This window comes from Selaginella moellendorffii, unplaced genomic scaffold (genome assembly GCF_000143415.4).
Source record: "Selaginella moellendorffii unplaced genomic scaffold, v1.0 SELMOscaffold_38, whole genome shotgun sequence".
Taxonomy (NCBI): domain Eukaryota; kingdom Viridiplantae; phylum Streptophyta; class Lycopodiopsida; order Selaginellales; family Selaginellaceae; genus Selaginella; species Selaginella moellendorffii.
The window spans coordinates 476,315-494,372 of record NW_003314299.1 but is presented as its reverse complement, the minus strand read 5'-3'; the positions used below and the strand labels follow the sequence as shown (position 1 = coordinate 494,372).

Here is an 18,058-nt window from a genome sequence, read left to right as displayed (position 1 = left end):
AGGGGAGAGAGATAAGGTGCGCTACAGTTGGTATCGGAGCAAATGGCACGGGTTTGATTCCTATTGATTAGTGGTTACTTAAAAGTATAATATACCCTTGAGCAAGGTATATTCCTACCCCTAAATTTGAAATCGTACATATTGGGCATCCATGCGTATGTCCTTCTGTGTGGAGTATCCACGGACGAAGGTATCCACCGTAGGACTGCGGTACGAGTGGATGACTAGTTGCCTTACATGGAATCGTATGTATTGGGCATCCATGCGTACGTCCTTCTGTATGGAGTATCCACGGACGAAGGTATCCACCGTGGGACTGCGGTACGAGTGGATGACTAATTGCTTCACATGGAATCGTACGTATTGGGCATCCATGCATATGTCTGGAATCATACGTATTGGGCATCCATGCGTACGTCCTTCTGTGTGGAGTATCTACGGACGAAGGTATCCACCGTAGGACTGCGGTACGAGTGGATGACTAGTTGCCTTACATGGAATCGTATGTATTGGGCATCCATGCGTACGTCCTTCTGTGTGGAGTATCCACGGACGAAGGTATCCACCGTGGGACTGCGGTACGAGTGGATGACTAATTGCCTCACATGGAATCGTACGTATTGGGCATCCATGCATATGTCTGGAATCGTACGTATTGGGCATCCATGCGTACGTCCTTCTGTGTGGAGTATCCACGGACGAAGGTATCCACCGTGGGACTGCGGTACGAGTGGATGACTAGTTGCCTCACATGGAATCGTACGTATTGGGCATCCATGCGTACGTCCTTCTGTGTGGAGTATCCACGAACAAAGGTATCCACCGTGGGACTGCGGTACAAGTGGATGATTAGTTGCCTCACATGGTAGTCAATAGTCAATGTCCTCATTTGAATATACTGTCACCGTGGCTGTGCCCGGGAACGGCCTTAACGGGCTGTGGCGAGACCGTTAACGGACACGGGCTGTGGCGAGACCGTTAACGGACATGTGGAATAATGTTATTGGAGGATGAGAGGGTTCTCTAGAATTGGCAACTGGTAGCCTGGTTCTCCAGAACCTGGCAGCTGGCAACTAAGTTCTGGTGCCTCACATGGAATAGCTGGTTTACACAATGGAAGGATTGGTAAAAATAACTGGTCTACACAATGGAATAGTCAATGTCCTCATTTGAATATACTGTCACCGTGGCTGTGCCCGAGAACAGCCTTAACGGGCTGTGGTGAGACCGTTAACGGACACGTGGAATAATGTTATTGGAGGATGAGAGGGTTCTCTACAATTGGCAACTGGTAGCCTAGTTCTCTAGAACCTGGCAGCTGGCAGCTAGGTTCTAGAGAACCTGGCAATTGTCAGCCACATTCTCGCAGAGAACCTGACTCAATCCGACGGCTGCCAACAGTTGAATCAAGTTAACGGGCTGTGGCCAATCCGACGGCTGCCAACGGTTGAATCAAGTTAACAGGTGAGCCACAGCCCGTTAAGGAAAAATCCGATGAGAAGCGTGCTACACAGCTGCATCGTGGGCCACTCCCTGGCGTTTGGGGCCATTGCTTTCTCAATCTTGTTCTACAGCAGCGCCAGGGTCTCCATTTTCTCAGGTGATTTCTTCCAGAAGGACATCGCCCTCACGATGAAGAAAACAGTGCTGGTCTCTTGCGTCCTGGGCAAGTTCCTCTTCTACGAGGACATGGATGTGATGCTCAACAGGACGAGCCAGCACTTCCAAGCCGGCGATCGATTGGTCCTCTGGTCCGAGGCTGCGGTGAAACTCGACCTCAAACAGGAGAGGGATTCTCTCCAATTCAAAGCCAGACAGATCGCTTCCCAGCACAGCACCTACGTTGGCATCACTTACGAGTACAAGGACGTGAGCACTGGAAGAGTCGGGAACTATTTCGACCTCGTTCTTCCCGATGGCTCCATTGGATTTAGCTACAGGAAAGCCCACTTGGTTCCATTGGTATGGAACTCCAGGGGATCCCATTCTTCCTGTCATCAAGACCGATCTCGGCCGGATTGGAGGAGCTATTTGTTACGATTTCGAGTTCCCAGACCTGATGCGCCAGGCCGGGAAAAAGAGGTAGAGCGCAGTTATGATGGTGTTCTCTAAGTTTCTGGTGAATGCTTTTAGGATTGATATCAACCGCGACTTGGGGAGCAAGCAGTCCCCGGGCGAAAGAGGCCGATGCTTTCCGTGTCGTGGAGAATGGCTTCAGTTGGTTTCGATGCTCCACGGGAGGCGTTTCAGCGGTTGTAGATCCATCTCTCCAGACATTCGATTACAGGTGTGACAGTTTTGATCAATCAAAGCTCTCTAATGTTCTTCTGTTTCTTTGGCAGGGAAGGTATCACCGACTCGGTCTTCGCCATGGCGCTCCCAGTACTCAGGAAGGCCTGGACGCTTTACAGGCTACGGCTTTCGTTTCGCTTGGCTAGTGGCAGCACTCGCTGCGGTACACGTCTCCATGCTCTGCCTCCCTCTTGGAGCAGTGATGTATATCCTTGACACGTCCCCTCCCGCCTTTGTGTTCTACATCACTGGTGACCGATCCTTCAAGGAGTTTGAGAGGTCGGAGCTACATTGCGTGCCGTTGTCAGAGGAATCAAACGTGCTTGTCTAAGATTCTTGTGAAGCCCAATCTGTAAGGAAGTGTATACAAAACATGGGTGATATGGACGTAGCACTTGCATTGACTTAATCGTCGTTTGGTGCAACGAGACTAGGCTGGATACCGAAGCACCGCACGATTTGGAAAAGTCCAAGGCGTTGGATCGAGTCGGCTGGAGTATCGATTGCAAAGAAGGCAGCCCCACGCTGCCATGACGAGGGCATCGCGTTCCATCTCCATCGCTCCGAAGAGCTTCGTGTGAGCATCGTGACCCAAAGGAATATTTGCTTTGTTAGTACCTATCATGGTCGTCGTCAGGCATTAAACATTGGTCGTTTGATAGTTTTCGATGAAGAGTTTTGAGAACATTCGCATAGAATCAAACACCTCAGCGGATCATCAAACACAATTTTTGCCTGCTGCACTTTCCACACACCTCAATCGCTAGGTGTTGCAAGGTATCTGTCTGATTGAAGTTGCTCGCGATCTCTCAGAGCCCCTGGTGATTTGGTCCAGGAGGTCCACGCTCAGATCCTGGGAATGTTGGGTGTTATATAGACAAATGATTTGTTTTTTTCCCATTTTGTCAATATTTGAATTTATCAAGCATGAAACGCAATTGGTACTTCTAGTTAAATTCTTGAGCAATTTGACAACATAATCCAGGCAGCAGTTTATTTTTCCTTATATTCTGTCAATGCCAGGCGCATACATTTGCCAGGAGACGATACATAGCTCTGCTGCTCGCAATTCCAGACACCCATTTTGATACGCAGGTTCCACACTCGAGGCTCTGACATGCAGCTAAAAGGCACAGCCAATCCAAAGAAGTGGGAACAAATGGCATGTTTGCGATGAGTTCTCTTGCATTGTCAATGTAACCAGCTCTTGCCAAGCCATCGATTATGCAGGAGTAATGCTGGTGACATGGCTGAATGCCACAATCAAAAGCCATCGAAACAAAGCAACTTCTAGCACATTTAACACTGCCAACTTGGCCGTGAGCATTGAGAGCGGAGACAAATCCAACTTGGTTGTAAATGCCGGCCATCTGCATAGTGTGAAACAACTCAAACACAGAAACCGAATCCCCTGCTTGGGTACATGCAGTGAGCATTGCATCCCAAGAAACTTCATTCTTCCCTGGCATCTGGGCAAAAGTTTTTCTTGCAAGTGAACTCTGGCCACTAAGACCATAGGCAGCAAGCATTCTAGTCCAAGAAATTACGTCCTTCTCCACCATTGCATTGAACATGACCCTTGCTTCTACCATATACCCGTTTTGGGCATAAGCATCAAGCATGGTGTTCCAAGAAACTAGATGTTGGTATGGCATTTTATCAAAAAATCGTCGTGTCAAAGTCCATATCTCTTGATCCTGTGTATCCATACAATAGTGAACTCCACAATACTAAACTTTAACATGGCATTTTGTCAAATATACACTTTATTATTCTTGCATCTAAATTTACAATCTAATAAGTTTTTGTGATTGTTTTAAAGACTAATTTTTGGGACTAAAGTAAAATCCTAAAGCATGCATTTTTTTTACAAATGGAGGTTTTGTTTATAAACCTTTTTTCTATTCTATTACATTAATTTGGTGCTTAACAATCCTTTAGGAATGATCATCTACAATCATATTTAGGCTATCCTTTAGTCACCAATGGTACTTCTCTTAAGGTTTACCAACTTTGGTTCTCGTTTTATATTTGTTAGCCATGAGAATTAAATTAGGCTCCAATACCAATGTTATAATTTAGTGTGAAAATACAAAATTTAATCTTCTCTTAAGGTTCTTCACCACTTAACCACCCTTAAACTTTTGAATTTTTGATGAATTCCAAATGTATAATAAGAATAATGGGTAAGTTAAACACGGTTGACTAACTTAAAGCATAATTTAACTCTATACTTATGTGATTCTGTGTTTAACTAAAGTTTAAACCCAATCTCTATAATTCCAGAAGGGATTAGAGTGTATCTCAAGTTCTTTCTCCTGCAATGGACACCCGTCAATTTCGGCAACGAATCCCCCTACTCAATCATGTTTGGGCTGGACAGATGTGGCACCACCAACAAGGTGCACGTCATCTACAAGCACAAAGGCCCTAAATCCGACAAGCACATCGAGCATCACCTCAAGTACCCGCCATCGCCAGTGGCTGACAAGCTCTCTCACGTCTACACAGCAGTGATCTACCTGAACAACACGCTCAAGATCCTCGTCGACGGCAAGGAGGAGAAGAGCGTCGACCTCCTCTCGAGCGACTTCCAGCCGGCCGTGATCCCGCCCAAGACCATCCCCAATCCCGACGACAAGAAGCCCGAGGACTGGGACGAGCCGGCGAAGATCCCCGATCCGGAAGCGACCAAGCCCGAGGATTGGGACGAGGACGCTCCACTGGAGATCGAGGACGCGGAGGCGGTCAAGCCCGATGACTGGCTGGACAACGAGCCGGACGAGGTTGACGATCCGGAAGCTAGCAAACCCGCGGACTGGGACGACGAGGAGGATGGCGAGTGGGAGCCCCCGAAGATCAGCAACCCAAAGTGTGAGGAAGCGTCTGGGTGTGGAGAATGGAAGAGGCCCATGAAGAGGAACCCGGACTACAACCCGATGATCGACAACCCGGCTTACAAGGGGATCTGGGCTCCAAAGCAAATACCGAACCCGGAGTACTTCGAGTTGGACACGCAGGATCTAGAGCCGATCTCGGCGATAGGGATCGAGATCTGGACGATGCAGGACGGCATTCTTTTTGACAACATCCTGGTGGCGACCGACGAGGCTGTGGCAGCAGAGTACAGGGAGACGAAATGGAAGCCCAAGTACGAGGCTGAGAAGGAGAAGCAAAAAATTGAAGAAGCGACTCCGAGTCCTGACGGCATCCAGGTACTTTTCCTTTATCTTCTTTTGTCTGTCTTTTTTTTTTGTGTGTGTGTGTGTGTGTGTGACGACCTTGAATCTTTTCAGGCAAAGATGTTTGAGTACCTGCGCAAGGTTGCCGACATCCCGGCTTTGGCGTCACAGAAGGAAAAGATTCTTGTAAGTAAAACACACGAGCATGAACTTTGTCTCGTCTTCTAACTTTTTCTTTTCGTTGTGACAGGATCTTCTGGAGAAGGCCGAGAAGTTCCCAACCATTTCTTTGAGCGCCATAGCTGTGATCCCGCTCGTCGTGGTGGTCACGCTGTTTAAGATTCTATTTGGTGGCAAGAAATCGCCACCCAAGAAGACGAAGGTACAATTAGCAATACCCTGCGCGAGTTTTGGACTGTCATGGTCGTTTGTCTTGCGCAGGTGACTGTAGAGAAGTCCAAGAAGGAAGACATCTCCAGCCCGGACGATTCCAAGGACAAGGCGGAGGACGACGCGGGTGGCAACGAGATTGAGAAGGAAGGCGAGGGCGCCCGCCAAAGGAGAACCCGACGCGAATTGTAAGAAAACAGGAGGCGAGAGAGAGCTAGAAGAATCAAAGCTTTTACTCGAGAGCAGACAAGAGAAGAGAGCTCAAAACGTTGTATTGTAAGTGGATGTTTCCCTTTTTTTTGGATTTTACTTGAATCACTATAGTACCTGAAGTACATAGAATTGCTGAATAGATTCTACGAGATTCTACTTACTAGTTCCAAAACAGTGCTAAGATCGTGGCCAGCTCAATCCTTGGCTGTAAAAAAAACAAACAAGTTCAATACAAACAAATTGTACGAATTATTTGAGGAAGTTTTGGAAAACCACATATTTACAAACATTCATATGCATGGCTATTTCTCATACAGAGTATTTAGCAGCCTCCACCGCCTCCACCACCGCCTCCTCCGCAGCCTCCACCACCGCCTCCTCCGCAGCCACCACAGCCTCCTCCGCCGCCAGTGCCAGCACAAGCTCCGCCACCACTGCCGGCAGCCCCCATGAAGGCGCCTGTTGCTGCAGACGGGCGCCTTCGCCTCTGCTTTTGCCTGTTAGAGGATTGAGAGAAACCGAAACACATCTTGGATTGCGCAAGATAAAGGTATAATCGATGCGAGGAGGCTTGCGCTTATATACTAGGCAGGAGAACATCTGATTGGCCACAAGGCCTGACCATATGAAGCAAGCAAAACAACTTCCTTCACGCGCAATTTAACGAGATTTTATGCACGTATTCCTTAAAGGTTGGATAGACAAATGCACATCTTGCGTTTCTTGAACACTCTGATGAAGTGTCACGACGTGGCACTGATTGCATAAACTTCTCCAGGTCCACGCGCTATCATTGCTTTCTTCGTGGCTTCCACTGAGTCAAAGTCTCAAATTGCCTTCTAGCCTGTGTATAAGCAGAAGATTATGCCCCCTTGCATGCAAGCAATCAATCCAAAATGTGTTTCAGTTTCTTTGCATCTCCAAAAAGGCGAAAGCCAAGAAGACGCTCCGATTTCGCGGGAGCAATGTTTAGTGGTGGCCACCATGGTGGAGGCCACAGTGGAGGCTCTGGTGGTGGTCATGGTGGAGGCCACGGTGGAGGAGGCTGTGGTGGTGGCGGAGGCTGTGGCGGTGGGGGCTGTGGCGGAGGTGATTAAAATGACTTCATGTGTACAGGAGAGAGTAAGTCCTTAGATTTCACATATAGTGTGGATTTTTTGTTTGGGAGCTTGTGTAGACGTTTGCTAGTAAAGCATAGGGTGTCTTGGGAGTTGCGTCGGTTACGTCCATTACAGATCTCACTACATCGTCTCCCAGTCTAAGATTGTTATAATCCTCGTGGCTCTTGCATGCTCCGAGAAGGCACGTCCACTCGAGAGCACTGGGAACGAACGGCATGCTTAAGATTAGATCTTTGGTGTCGTGAAGGTGGCCGGCTCGGCTCAAGAGATCTACCATGCAACTGTAGTGCTGCCTTGTGGGCTCAATGGCGTGATCCACAACCATGGAAGCGAAGAAGCTCTTTCCCGCTTGAAAGCTGCCTTTGTGGCTGTTTGCGGCCAGGATGGATGCGAAGCACGATGTGTTTGGGGAATCGACGGCCTGCATTTCGTTGAAGAGATGAAAGGCCTTGCTGGCAGTGGTGCTTACTTGTGCATAGGAAGCTATCATGGAGCTCCACAAGATTTGGTCTCTGTCAGGGGCTGTATCAAAAAGTTTCCTTGCGTATACAATATGGCCTTCTCGGGAAAATGCAGATATTAAAGCATCCCAGGTCACAACGTTGCGTTCTAGCATGCTATGAAAGAGTAAAGCAGCTTCACGTAGTTTTCTAGTTAGAACAAACGCATTTAACATATTGTTCCACGAAACCATATCCATTTCGGGCATCTCGTTAAAGAGACTTAAAGCAAAGTCACAATGCCCTGATTGGGCATACACCGACAGAACAGAGTTCCAAGAGCACAGGTCTCGCTGCGGCATTTGATCAAAGGTGGCCTTCACAAGATCCAAGTCTGAGGGTTGTCAGAGCAGCATTATCGTACAGGAAGTAAGATCAAGCTCCGGCATTTGATAGAAAAAGCTCTTGGTTTCCTCCCCGGGGCTGTTCTTGGCAAGAACAGCGAGCATTGTTGTCCATGACGAGAGAGCTCTCTGCGGCATGGAGTCAAATATAAGCTTTGATTGTCTAGCATCACGCAGCATCGCATCACGGTGTTGCACGAAACGAGATCTATCTCAGGCATCTCGCGGAAAATCCTCTGTGTCGAATCGACATCCTCGTTCAGTGCGTACGCGCCAAGCATCGCGGTCCAGGCGACGAGATCGTGCTGCGGCATTGCATCAAACAAAAGCTTTGCTCCGTGCAAATCTCCGCCCTGCGACAAGGCAACCAAGATTGTCGTCCATGACACAAGGTCACGAGCCTCCATTGAATCGAAAACACATTTTTCCCGTTCATGCCCTTTCCGGGCGTATGCCGTTAGAATGGAATTCCAAGACACGAGATCATACTCGGGCACCCCGGAGATAATCCTTTCGGCATATTTTAGATCCCAGCTGTGTGCGTGGACTGACAGGATTGCATTCCATGAGAGAAGGCTGTGTTGCGGCATCTCATCAAATGTTTTTTGGGCATTGAGAACATGCCCAGTTCGGGCATATGCCAAGAGCATGGATGTCCATGCAAAGACATCCTTTTGCGGCAGTTTGTCGAAGATCTCTTTTGCATGTTTAAGATGGGAGTTTTGAGCGTAAGCTTGAAACATGAAAGCCCACGAAAAGGAGAAGATTTGGCGTGCCTCTTGTGGGCTTCCATATTTGCCAAACATCTGGATGAGTTTGTTGCTGAGGAAGGAATCATCAGCAAGTGGATGATTCCTTTTAAGATCCAAGTAAATCTCTCTTGCTTCATAAAGGCTTTTGCAGGATTGAATAAAAATGAATGTTAGAGTTTCTGTTCATAGTCCAACCCAAAATATTGGACTCAAGATTGTTGTAAGAACATACCTAGATTAAATAATATTTAATGATAATAATAGAAACTCATTATGAGACTGTTTTGTTAAATTTTTGTTTAGTATTATTTTAACCTATTTGACCAATCCAAATTAAATAGTAGAATAAACTAGAATATACTAAAAAAGTGTTTGAATACAAAACTAATCTAATTATTAGACAGTAGCATATCTTAAAATCTCAAAGTTAGTGGTAAAGGTGGCTATCCCAAGACTCAATATCCCAATACCCTTAATCAGTTTTATTCATACACTCTTTCTTTTTATATTTCCTTGTAATATACTAAAATATTTAACCAATTGGAAAAAAATGCACATTTTTATTCATAAGCCCTTTCCTTTTTATATTTGATCATCTCTTAAGTAACACTATTTTGAGAGCCCCATTCTTTTCCTAAAGGTTAATCAAATATATAGTATGATTCCCTTAGCTAATCAATAGAGTTTAGATTTCCGAGAAGTCATATAACCTATTACTATTTAAATCTAAGAATATTTAACCCTAAATATCCCAAAATTTTTAACTAATTGAAAAGTAGAGTTCTTACCTTTTATATTTGAACTTTTATGTAAGTTATTCTTTTTGATTACTTACAATTTACAAATAAGTTAAAAAAATTTTGCAACTAGTGTGATTAGATTATTCTAGGAACAATAGCCTTGTTTGAATATAATATTTTTTTGGATTGCTTCCAATAGCTTTTGCAACTTGGTGGGAACAAAGCAAAAATTCAAATATTTGCAATTTAAAAATCAAAAGAATCCCTTAAATAATGGTGAGTTATCTCATGGCAATATCAAACATTAATAGCCTCTAAGTGGCAGCTTAAACAAATATAACTATTTCATGGTTTTAATAATTTATAATAAAAAAAAAAAGTGGGAAAGAAGAAAATGTAAATATGGGCAAAGGGATAGGAGTCTTGTATTACAAGAAAATCAAATAATACATTTTTTTTTCCTTTTGAGAGATTTTAGTTAACTTTAGAGGTTTGGTCTATATTTAAGATATAGTATTAAACACTGATTACAAACATAAAACTGCTAGATTAAGGTATATTTTAAATATACCTAAATATTTATAGTATAATCCGTTCACCTTATAAATAATTTAATTTTTGATGAATATAATAAGAATATAAATTACCACCTACATTCAAACAAGCATGGCGCCTACATTGGGATTCTCTCCAATTCAAAGCCGGATAGATCGCTTCCTAGCATGGCACTTATGTTGGCGTCACTTACAAGTACAAGGACGCGAGCACTAGAAGAGTCGGGAACTATTTTGACCTCGTTCTTCCTGATGGCTAGCTACAGGAAAGCCCACTTGGTTCCATTTATGGAGTGGTATGGAAATCTAAGGGATCCCATTTGTCGCGAATGTGACTTCGGGTATCGAAAGTTATCTGTTGGCCAGTCTTTATGGACACTCTTTCCTTACTGCCACGATGGCAGGAAATTAGTATTACTAGACCCCTTTATTAGTCCCTTTTGTTCAAGTGTTAGTAAACTGGACTTTGCATCTATACTTGGCCAGATGAATGTAAGAAAGGAATTCCTAAATGTCTATTTAGCCAAACATACTTGGCTTGGCTTGTTAATTCTCTTTTGCTCTATCTTGCACTCGCTTGACAAGAACCCTTGCGTATTGAAATTAGTTCCTCTATATCGCTGGATGATAGCTTACCGTGTCTCTCAAACACCCTCACTATCATGTTTTTTGTGTTAATCTCATTTCGGTCCCAAATGTTATTTATGAAAGTGTCTAGATTTGCTCATTTGGCATATTTACAGAATGTAGAGATTGTGTTAAACACAATAGTGTTTGTCCCGTGTCCAAATTCGCAATCTAAGGATATTTCATATTTAGTAAGTTTTGAGTTTGTCCTAGAGATTAACTCCTGATACTAAAGGAGGCTTGGGGTGAAAGCCCAAAGCATATGTTCCTCCAAGGGGGCAAGGGGGGGGGGGGGGGGGGGTTCCAAATGTATAATAGAGATAGTGGGTACATTGGGCATGGCCAACCAACCTGAGGCATAGTTTAGCTCCTGCTTACGTGCGTGTCTTTGTTCTGCGTCCGGCCTGGGTCTAAGCCCAAGTTTCATTCCATGCTAGCTATGTCCTTGTGTTAGGCCACCGGTATGCCAAAATAGTGCCAAGACTAGCATACAAAACGGAGCCAAATGGAGTCTGGCATTGGGATGTTATATACTCTAGGACTGTTCCAAGTTGCTTCAGGCTCCTGTCCTTTCGCTTCTTGGGCTGTATGCTCAGGAGTTGCTCCATGGTCCAGTTCCATCACTCCTTAACTCCATGCTTAGGAGTTTGGCACCGTTCCTTTGTTCAATGGCCCAAGGCCTTGAACCTTGGGTTCCACACCACTGTCTTATGGACATGTGGCATGTGACACATGGCATATGACACGTGGCATATGGAGGGTTTAGGTTCTGATTTGTGGTGTTATCTTATAGTAAATCAGCATAAGATAAAAGGTAAAAACCACGTGTGCTACATTTGGTATCAAAGAATGAGTCTCAGCGAGTACTATCGAACGAGATTGGGCAACTAGTCTCATTGTATATGTAGAAATGAAAATGATGATCCAAGTGGGTACACGTTTGGCATTCGTTCCTTGGGTATGGAATTTGGTTACCTTTTTGTACCATATGATGTGAGCTTGCTCATGGGCTCATAAGAGGGATTGAGTTGTTCCATTCACATGAGTTTGCAAGTCTTAATGAGTGCTATCCAATGAGATTGAACAATTAGTCTCGTTATATACGTAGAGATGAAAACGATGATCCGAGTGGGTACACGTTTGGGTGCTAAGACTTCACATTCATTCCTTGGGTATAGAGTTTGGTTACCTTTTTGTACCATATGATGTGAGCTTGCTTATGGGCTCATAAGAGGGATTGAGTTGTTCCGTTCGCACGAGTTTGCACTTGGGCTCGTGAGTGAAGTACATTAGCAACTCAAGGTTACACTTTGAGTTAGTAGGATTAATGTTAGCTTATTGGTGGTTCCATGAGTTGTTCCTTGTACCATAGGTGAAAGTAAACCTTCCCTAGGTTTGCTATAAGTGGCAAATAGTCTGGTATGTAGCTGTTTAGCATGGCACTTGTAGCGCATATGGTTTCTACCTTTTATCCTATGGTGATTTACTATAGGATAACATCACGAAGTGGAACTTAAACCCTCTTTGTGCCACGTGACAGATGCCACGTGTCTAAAGGACAATGGTGTGGAACCCGAGGTTCAGGGCCTTGGGCCACTAAACGAAGGAACGGTGCCAAACTCCCAAGCGTGGAGCCAAAGAGTGGTGGAACCGGACCACGGAGCAACTCCCAAACATACAGCCCAAGGAGCGAAGAGACAGGAGCCCGAAGCGACCTGGAATAGTCCTAGAGCAACCAGCATCCCAATGCCAGGACCAGCACACAAAACGGAGCCAAACAGAGTCTGGTGCTATTTCGGCATACTAGTGGCCTAACACAAGGATATGGGTACTCCACTAGCTAGCATGGAATGGAACTTAAACTTAGACCCAAGCCGGATGCAGAATAAGGACAAGCATGCAAGTGGGAGCTAAACTATACGTCAGGTTGGTCGACCATGCTTGACCTACCCACTATCCTTACTATGCATTTGGAAACCCCCACAGCTCGGCACCTAGAAACACACGTTTTGGGCTTTCACCCCAAGCCTCACCCCAAGCAAATCTGGACACTTTCCATAAATAGCATTTGGGATTGAAATGAGACTAACACAAAGGGCATGATAGCGAGGGTGTTTGGCAAACACGGTAAATTATCATCCAGCGATATTGAGGGACCAATCTCAATACGCAAAGGTTCTTGTCAAGCCAGTGCAAGACAAAGCAAAAGAGAACTAAGAGTCAGGCCGAGTATGCTCAGCTAAAAACACATAGGAGTTTCTACCTTATGTGTATCTGGCTAAGTACAGGTGCTAAGCCCAGTTTATTAACACTTGAACAAGAGGGGCTGATAAAGGGAACCAGCAATACCGACCTTCTGCCATCGTGGCAGTAAGAAAAGAGTGTCCAAAAGGACTAGCCGACAGGTAACTTTCGATACCCGAAGTCACATTTGCGACACTCTCCCCCCCCCCTAGGGAAGATTGACGTCTTCATCGATGTATACTCTAGTCTAGAATACCGCCAAGGAAACAACTCTAGAAAAAGTTCACGGTATTCACACTATGTGAGAAATACACCAACTTAAATGAGTTACAAGGCAACCTCTTTGTTTAACACAAATGCGCTACTAATTCAGACACCTTCCGGCCGTCGCTGACAAGGAAATGACCAACAAAGTCAGCCACCCTTGCTACTCTGGGTGTCACCCAGCTTACAAAAGTGTGATATGCCCCTGCCCGTAGGGACATAGAAAGAGAAGCCAGAGGCCCCAACCCTCCTGAGCAAAGAAACCAAATCCGTTGGTAAGGTTTAGATAAACTACTGTAAACAGGTAGTTAGAGTTGTTTACACAGTCACGCCCTTTTAACGGAATAAGGAATATCGACAGAGAGGCAGGTTATGTGACCAATCGACAATAGCTACCCCATGACTAGAGATTTCACCATGCATACAAAGTGCCGAAGCCAGTCTGCCTATACTGGCGCAAACGCAAAGATCAATAGATGGACAATATCAAAGTCATAGACAATGATATCTTAGAGACTTAATTATTAGTGAATATATTTTAGATTAGAACACAAAAGTATTCCAAGTAAGTTATCATTCGATAAACTAGTATTATAATATAGGAACCACCATGATCATCATAATTGGTAAACATAGGAATCACCATCCAACAAAATTCAAGAGCAAGTATATCATCAAGGAAACTCAATGATGAAACTTAACTATCGAAGATGGCAAATAGTATGCCAAACAACTTACTCAAAGTATCATTGACTGGCAAGCAAAATGCTCGCAAATGTATCATCCAAAAGAAATAACATTTGAATCTATCAAAGCGAACTTGAGCAATAATCAATAGAACAAAATGAATATGGCAAGACTAACAAACACTCATTCATGCCAATTATTGCATCAGCTAATTTGAATAGATCCCAGTCAATAATACTAAGGAATCAAAGTTGTCTAAGCAAGTGTCAGTAACATCCTACCAATGTCTCAAACCCAAAAGACCAAACCACAAAAAACATGTGGTATTGCGAAAAGCCAAAAGCTATCAAAGAGAATAACTAACCATCATGAAAGATCATCAATCATCCCATCAAAAAGAGATATGCATAATTATCGTCAAAGAAAGAATCTACCATCCCAAAGAATAATGAATCATTCTATATCAACAACAATCAAGCAAAACTTTTTGATAAGGATAATCAACTATCTTAGATGATAGTCAATTATCACTAATAATCACCAAACACAAAATACTAACTTTAACATCAAAGCTAACTAACCAAAAATGTTTTCCCTAACAACTCCTAACAAATGGAATAATGAGCATGAAAACTCTAAAAGTTCAAAGAAGCCTATAGCCAAGTCTTTGCTTAGCAATGATTACAAGTCTCACATGAACTAATTTCAATGCTAAAGAAGAAATCATGGTACAACCTATAATATCCTCTTCAACATATCCATAAGCTAAACTTCATAATGCAAAGCTAATGAAAAACAGATTTGCATCAATCCAAAAACCAAACATAATGAAACTATGCTCAACAAGTGATCACGAAACAATCCTCCATGAATCCATTTATAGCAAGACGTAACTCACTTCATAACAAGCACAAAAAGAACTATCAATGATCGATATATCCCAACTTGAACCCAACAAGGATTCAAACATTCCAATATCGATCATGAACTCTTCCGCTTGTAGAGTTAGCATAGTTCACGACTAAATCACTTTTCAAGGAAAAGCTCAAAGTTTAACCCTTAATAAACAATCTCATCTAGAACACAGCTAACTCAAACTTGCCACTCAGCTCATTTGAACATCTATACAGTTGTTAACTAGCAAATGCACCAATGCCAATAACATAAAGCCAAAGCCAAATCATCAACACTATCTTTATTAAGACTAATGAAACTCGACATCAATCTTTATGAGAGATATCTCATTTTACTCAAATCTTAATATTAACTATGTCAACGACAAGGCATCACTTCAATGCCATCAGCACCAAAACAAAGCTAAAAGAAAGCAAAAGTGAATCACCACACAAAGCTCTCTAACAACCAAGCTAACCAAGTATCCGAGATTAGTTCTTCAACAATACTCAGCTATAAATAACACTTTATCAAAGAGTGAATCACCACATCCAAGACTTTATGAAATTCAACATTATGAACTAAACGCAACCAAATGATATCGATAAAGGTAAAGTCATTATGTCAATATGGAAAAACCATGCAAATCTAACAACACGATCCTTTGCAACACCATCTGGTAAAGCAAACCTATTATTGCTAAATCATCATCGAGCGAAGCAAGTGTCAAATAGTCCTCGATGAAGTCTACAAGCAATCACTAGTTGCAAAGCAACTAACAATCACTCTTTCAACTTGCCTTCACAAGACCCAAACACTAAATTTGTGCCATCAAGTTATATACTCATCTAACATGAATGTAATACCCCAGATACTAGATAAATGTTCATGGACAAGCACAAACTAAATGACCACTCAAATCCAACTCAATTGCAATAAACTCACTGATACGTTTAGCTAACAGCTCTAAGCATGCCTTAAAGAGGCTAGCTATGCATGACCAACATTTAGTCAAAACTAAAGTGAAGACCATGAGATGAATTCATATCGGTACACAACCTCCTCATAGACAAAGCTATAGTATGGGTACCAACATCTTAACCTTAAACAACTAAGTTGAACATCACTATCCTCAACCAAGGCGCAGGGCTACCAAGACTAAGTCAAGATCAATGAGAGCTCACTACTCTCATAAAGTTTAACAAAATGCAAGGTGAAACCTGCCACCAAATATAATGCTATAAAAGAAAGCCACAATGGTCACCTTTCTAGAAAAGTGTAACGGCCACTTTTCTACACCAACTCTAGACTCTATCCAACTCAATTGCCTTATCCCTAAAAGTCAGCATCCCTTTCGGGTCGCATCATACAAATTACTTATTAAGGTTTAAACTAACCAAATTCAACTCCAACCCTTTCACTAATTTGTATTGGCTTACGAAAATGGAATGGTTTTCGGGCAAAGTGATCAATAGATCAGCCATTGGAAAAGTCTAAAAAATTTGTGGAAAATTTTCCATCCTAGAGAAAAAATGACTTTTAGTCTAGGAATGCAAACTTTCAAGACTCAACCAACTTCCTCCTACCTACAACTTCACATAGGTTCACCTCAACACAAATTCTCATAACCCATAGTATACTTAAGCATTGAACATCTTTGCCCATATTTCCGACTTCCAACACCGACATCTATAAAAGGCAAAATGAACATCCAAGGCTTGATCACAAAGACCACATCTCAGAAGACCTTTGGGCTCTAGTTCACGAACAACCCCCCTTTCCGTAGGTACTTTCATTGTAGGCTCTTCTAGATAAAGGCTCTTTGCTGGTTTCGTGCTTAACGAAACCACACCCAGTTTTTTGGTGTTTTGCTGGAAAATAAAAGGCCTTGTTTAACGAAGACCACATCTTCGGATATCCACATTGCATTAACACTCTTCTTTAACCACTTTCAAAATCTAATATGAAGCCAAAACACTAACAAGAAAAATAACATAGAAAATCAAGCTCTAAGAAAAACCCCTCATCACTCAAAATAACATGCCACTTTCACTAACACTAGTGCTAGTGATGTCAATGCCTCAACTACACACCTTCTCCATCCAACAATTTACTCCAAATGCTAACGGATAAACTGATAAGCTATAGCAAATGAATGTTATAACCCTTTTCTAACACCTCAATGGGCAACCCCTCAAGGAAACAAGGTACTAACTTAAGCATAGCATAATGGATTACCATTGAGAATCTAGTCAAAGCTACTACAATGCTACTATGTGTAAATAGATTAGCTTTTCCATCAACCACTTTGGGGTTGATCATCATTTAACCAAGCAACTTAGTAAACACATTGCTCACTATCACATGGATATGATATAATAATCACAATGGGCTTGATCATCTATTGAGCAACACTACGAGTAATGCCACTCTCTTTCCGACCAAACTCAAAACTAATCCAACACCAAACTACTCAAAAAGCAATAGCAAGGTTTCTCGGAAAAGAATTGAGCATTGCAACCCAAATCTTCAATAGCAAGCCTAGACAAAATGGATTAGTGCTTCACCACTATCCATCCCACAACTCGCCATTTGTAAAACCATCATTTCCAAGATGCATCAAGGTAGGGACTCTTGATTGCATAATATGAACACGAGCAATGAGTTAACACCTTATTGCAAATCATCTTTCCAAGAAGGGAAGATGATTTATGTGTTTGATCCTTCGTCCCTGACAACCTTCTTTTTGGTCTTTACTTTGATTAAACCTCAAGCTTGCTTTCGCACTGCCTTCAGTCCAATCCAAGAAAAGTTTATGAGAGAGCACGGCAATAACTACCTAAACCAATAGACTAATCCCTACAGTCTTGATTGATCCACTTATAATCATGCCTAGGAAGGATCCACTAGTGCCGTGTTAAATAGCTATGGACCAGCCTATTTGCCACTCATAGCAAACCCAAGGAAAGTTTACTTTCACTCATGGTACATGGAACAACTTATGAAACCACCGATAAACTAACATTAATCCTACCAACTCAAAGTGTAACCTCGAGTTGCTAATGTGCCTCACTCACGAGCCCAAGCGTAAACTCATGTAAAACGGTACACCTCAAATCCATTCTATGAGCCCAAGAGCAAGTTCACATCATAAGGTACAAAAAGGTAACCAAATCCATATCCAAGGAACAATTGCAAAGCCTTTGCACCCAAACGTGTACCCACTCGGATCATTGTTTTCATCTCTGGGTATG

At 43.0% G+C, this 18,058-nt stretch overlaps 4 protein-coding genes across 4 annotated transcripts; 2 read left to right on the top strand and 2 right to left on the bottom strand.

The window, feature by feature from the left end:
* Positions 1–1,736: 1,736 nt before the first annotated feature.
* On the top strand, positions 1,737–2,701 carry LOC112349411. The gene is made up of 3 exons (XM_024683812.1): positions 1,737–2,082; positions 2,134–2,287; positions 2,343–2,701. Exons 1-3 carry the CDS (start codon positions 1,916–1,918, stop codon positions 2,436–2,438), a joined length of 417 nt encoding a protein of 138 aa, XP_024539580.1. The 5' UTR covers positions 1,737–1,915; the 3' UTR covers positions 2,439–2,701.
* A 604-nt stretch (positions 2,702–3,305) lies between these two features.
* LOC112349353 (pentatricopeptide repeat-containing protein At1g06140, mitochondrial-like) lies at positions 3,306–3,884 on the bottom strand. The gene has a single exon (XM_024683631.1). The coding sequence runs from the start codon at positions 3,882–3,884 to the stop codon at positions 3,306–3,308; it is 579 nt and encodes a 192-aa protein (XP_024539399.1).
* A 590-nt stretch (positions 3,885–4,474) lies between these two features.
* LOC112349352 (calnexin homolog) lies at positions 4,475–6,237 on the top strand. Its single transcript, XM_024683630.1, has 5 exons — positions 4,475–4,478; positions 4,579–5,507; positions 5,589–5,660; positions 5,725–5,856; positions 5,916–6,237. Exons 1-5 carry the CDS (start codon positions 4,475–4,477, stop codon positions 6,054–6,056), a joined length of 1,278 nt encoding a protein of 425 aa, XP_024539398.1. The 3' UTR covers positions 6,057–6,237.
* A 1,816-nt stretch (positions 6,238–8,053) lies between these two features.
* LOC112349351 (pentatricopeptide repeat-containing protein At4g02750-like) lies at positions 8,054–8,848 on the bottom strand. The gene has a single exon (XM_024683628.1). The coding sequence runs from the start codon at positions 8,846–8,848 to the stop codon at positions 8,054–8,056; it is 795 nt and encodes a 264-aa protein (XP_024539396.1).
* Between the last annotated feature and the right edge of the window lie 9,210 nt (positions 8,849–18,058).

Bases quoted from the DNA above. Each gene is read 5' to 3' on its own strand.
- LOC112349411 (XM_024683812.1), top strand. From the start codon at position 1,916: ATGGCTCCATTGGATTTAGCTACAGGAAAGCCCACTTGGTTCCATTGG. The intron at 2,083-2,133 runs GTAGAGCGCAGT...GAATGCTTTTAG, and splicing joins CGCCAGGCCGGGAAAAAGAG to GATTGATATCAACCGCGACT. The intron at 2,288-2,342 runs GTGTGACAGTTT...TTTCTTTGGCAG, and splicing joins CTCCAGACATTCGATTACAG to GGAAGGTATCACCGACTCGG.
- LOC112349353 (XM_024683631.1), bottom strand. From the start codon at position 3,884: ATGGTAGAAGCAAGGGTCATGTTCAATGCAATGGTGGAGAAGGACGTA.
- LOC112349352 (XM_024683630.1), top strand. The intron at 5,661-5,724 runs GTAAGTAAAACA...TCGTTGTGACAG, and splicing joins CACAGAAGGAAAAGATTCTT to GATCTTCTGGAGAAGGCCGA. The intron at 5,857-5,915 runs GTACAATTAGCA...TGTCTTGCGCAG, and splicing joins CGCCACCCAAGAAGACGAAG to GTGACTGTAGAGAAGTCCAA.
- LOC112349351 (XM_024683628.1), bottom strand. From the start codon at position 8,848: ATGTTTGGCAAATATGGAAGCCCACAAGAGGCACGCCAAATCTTCTCC.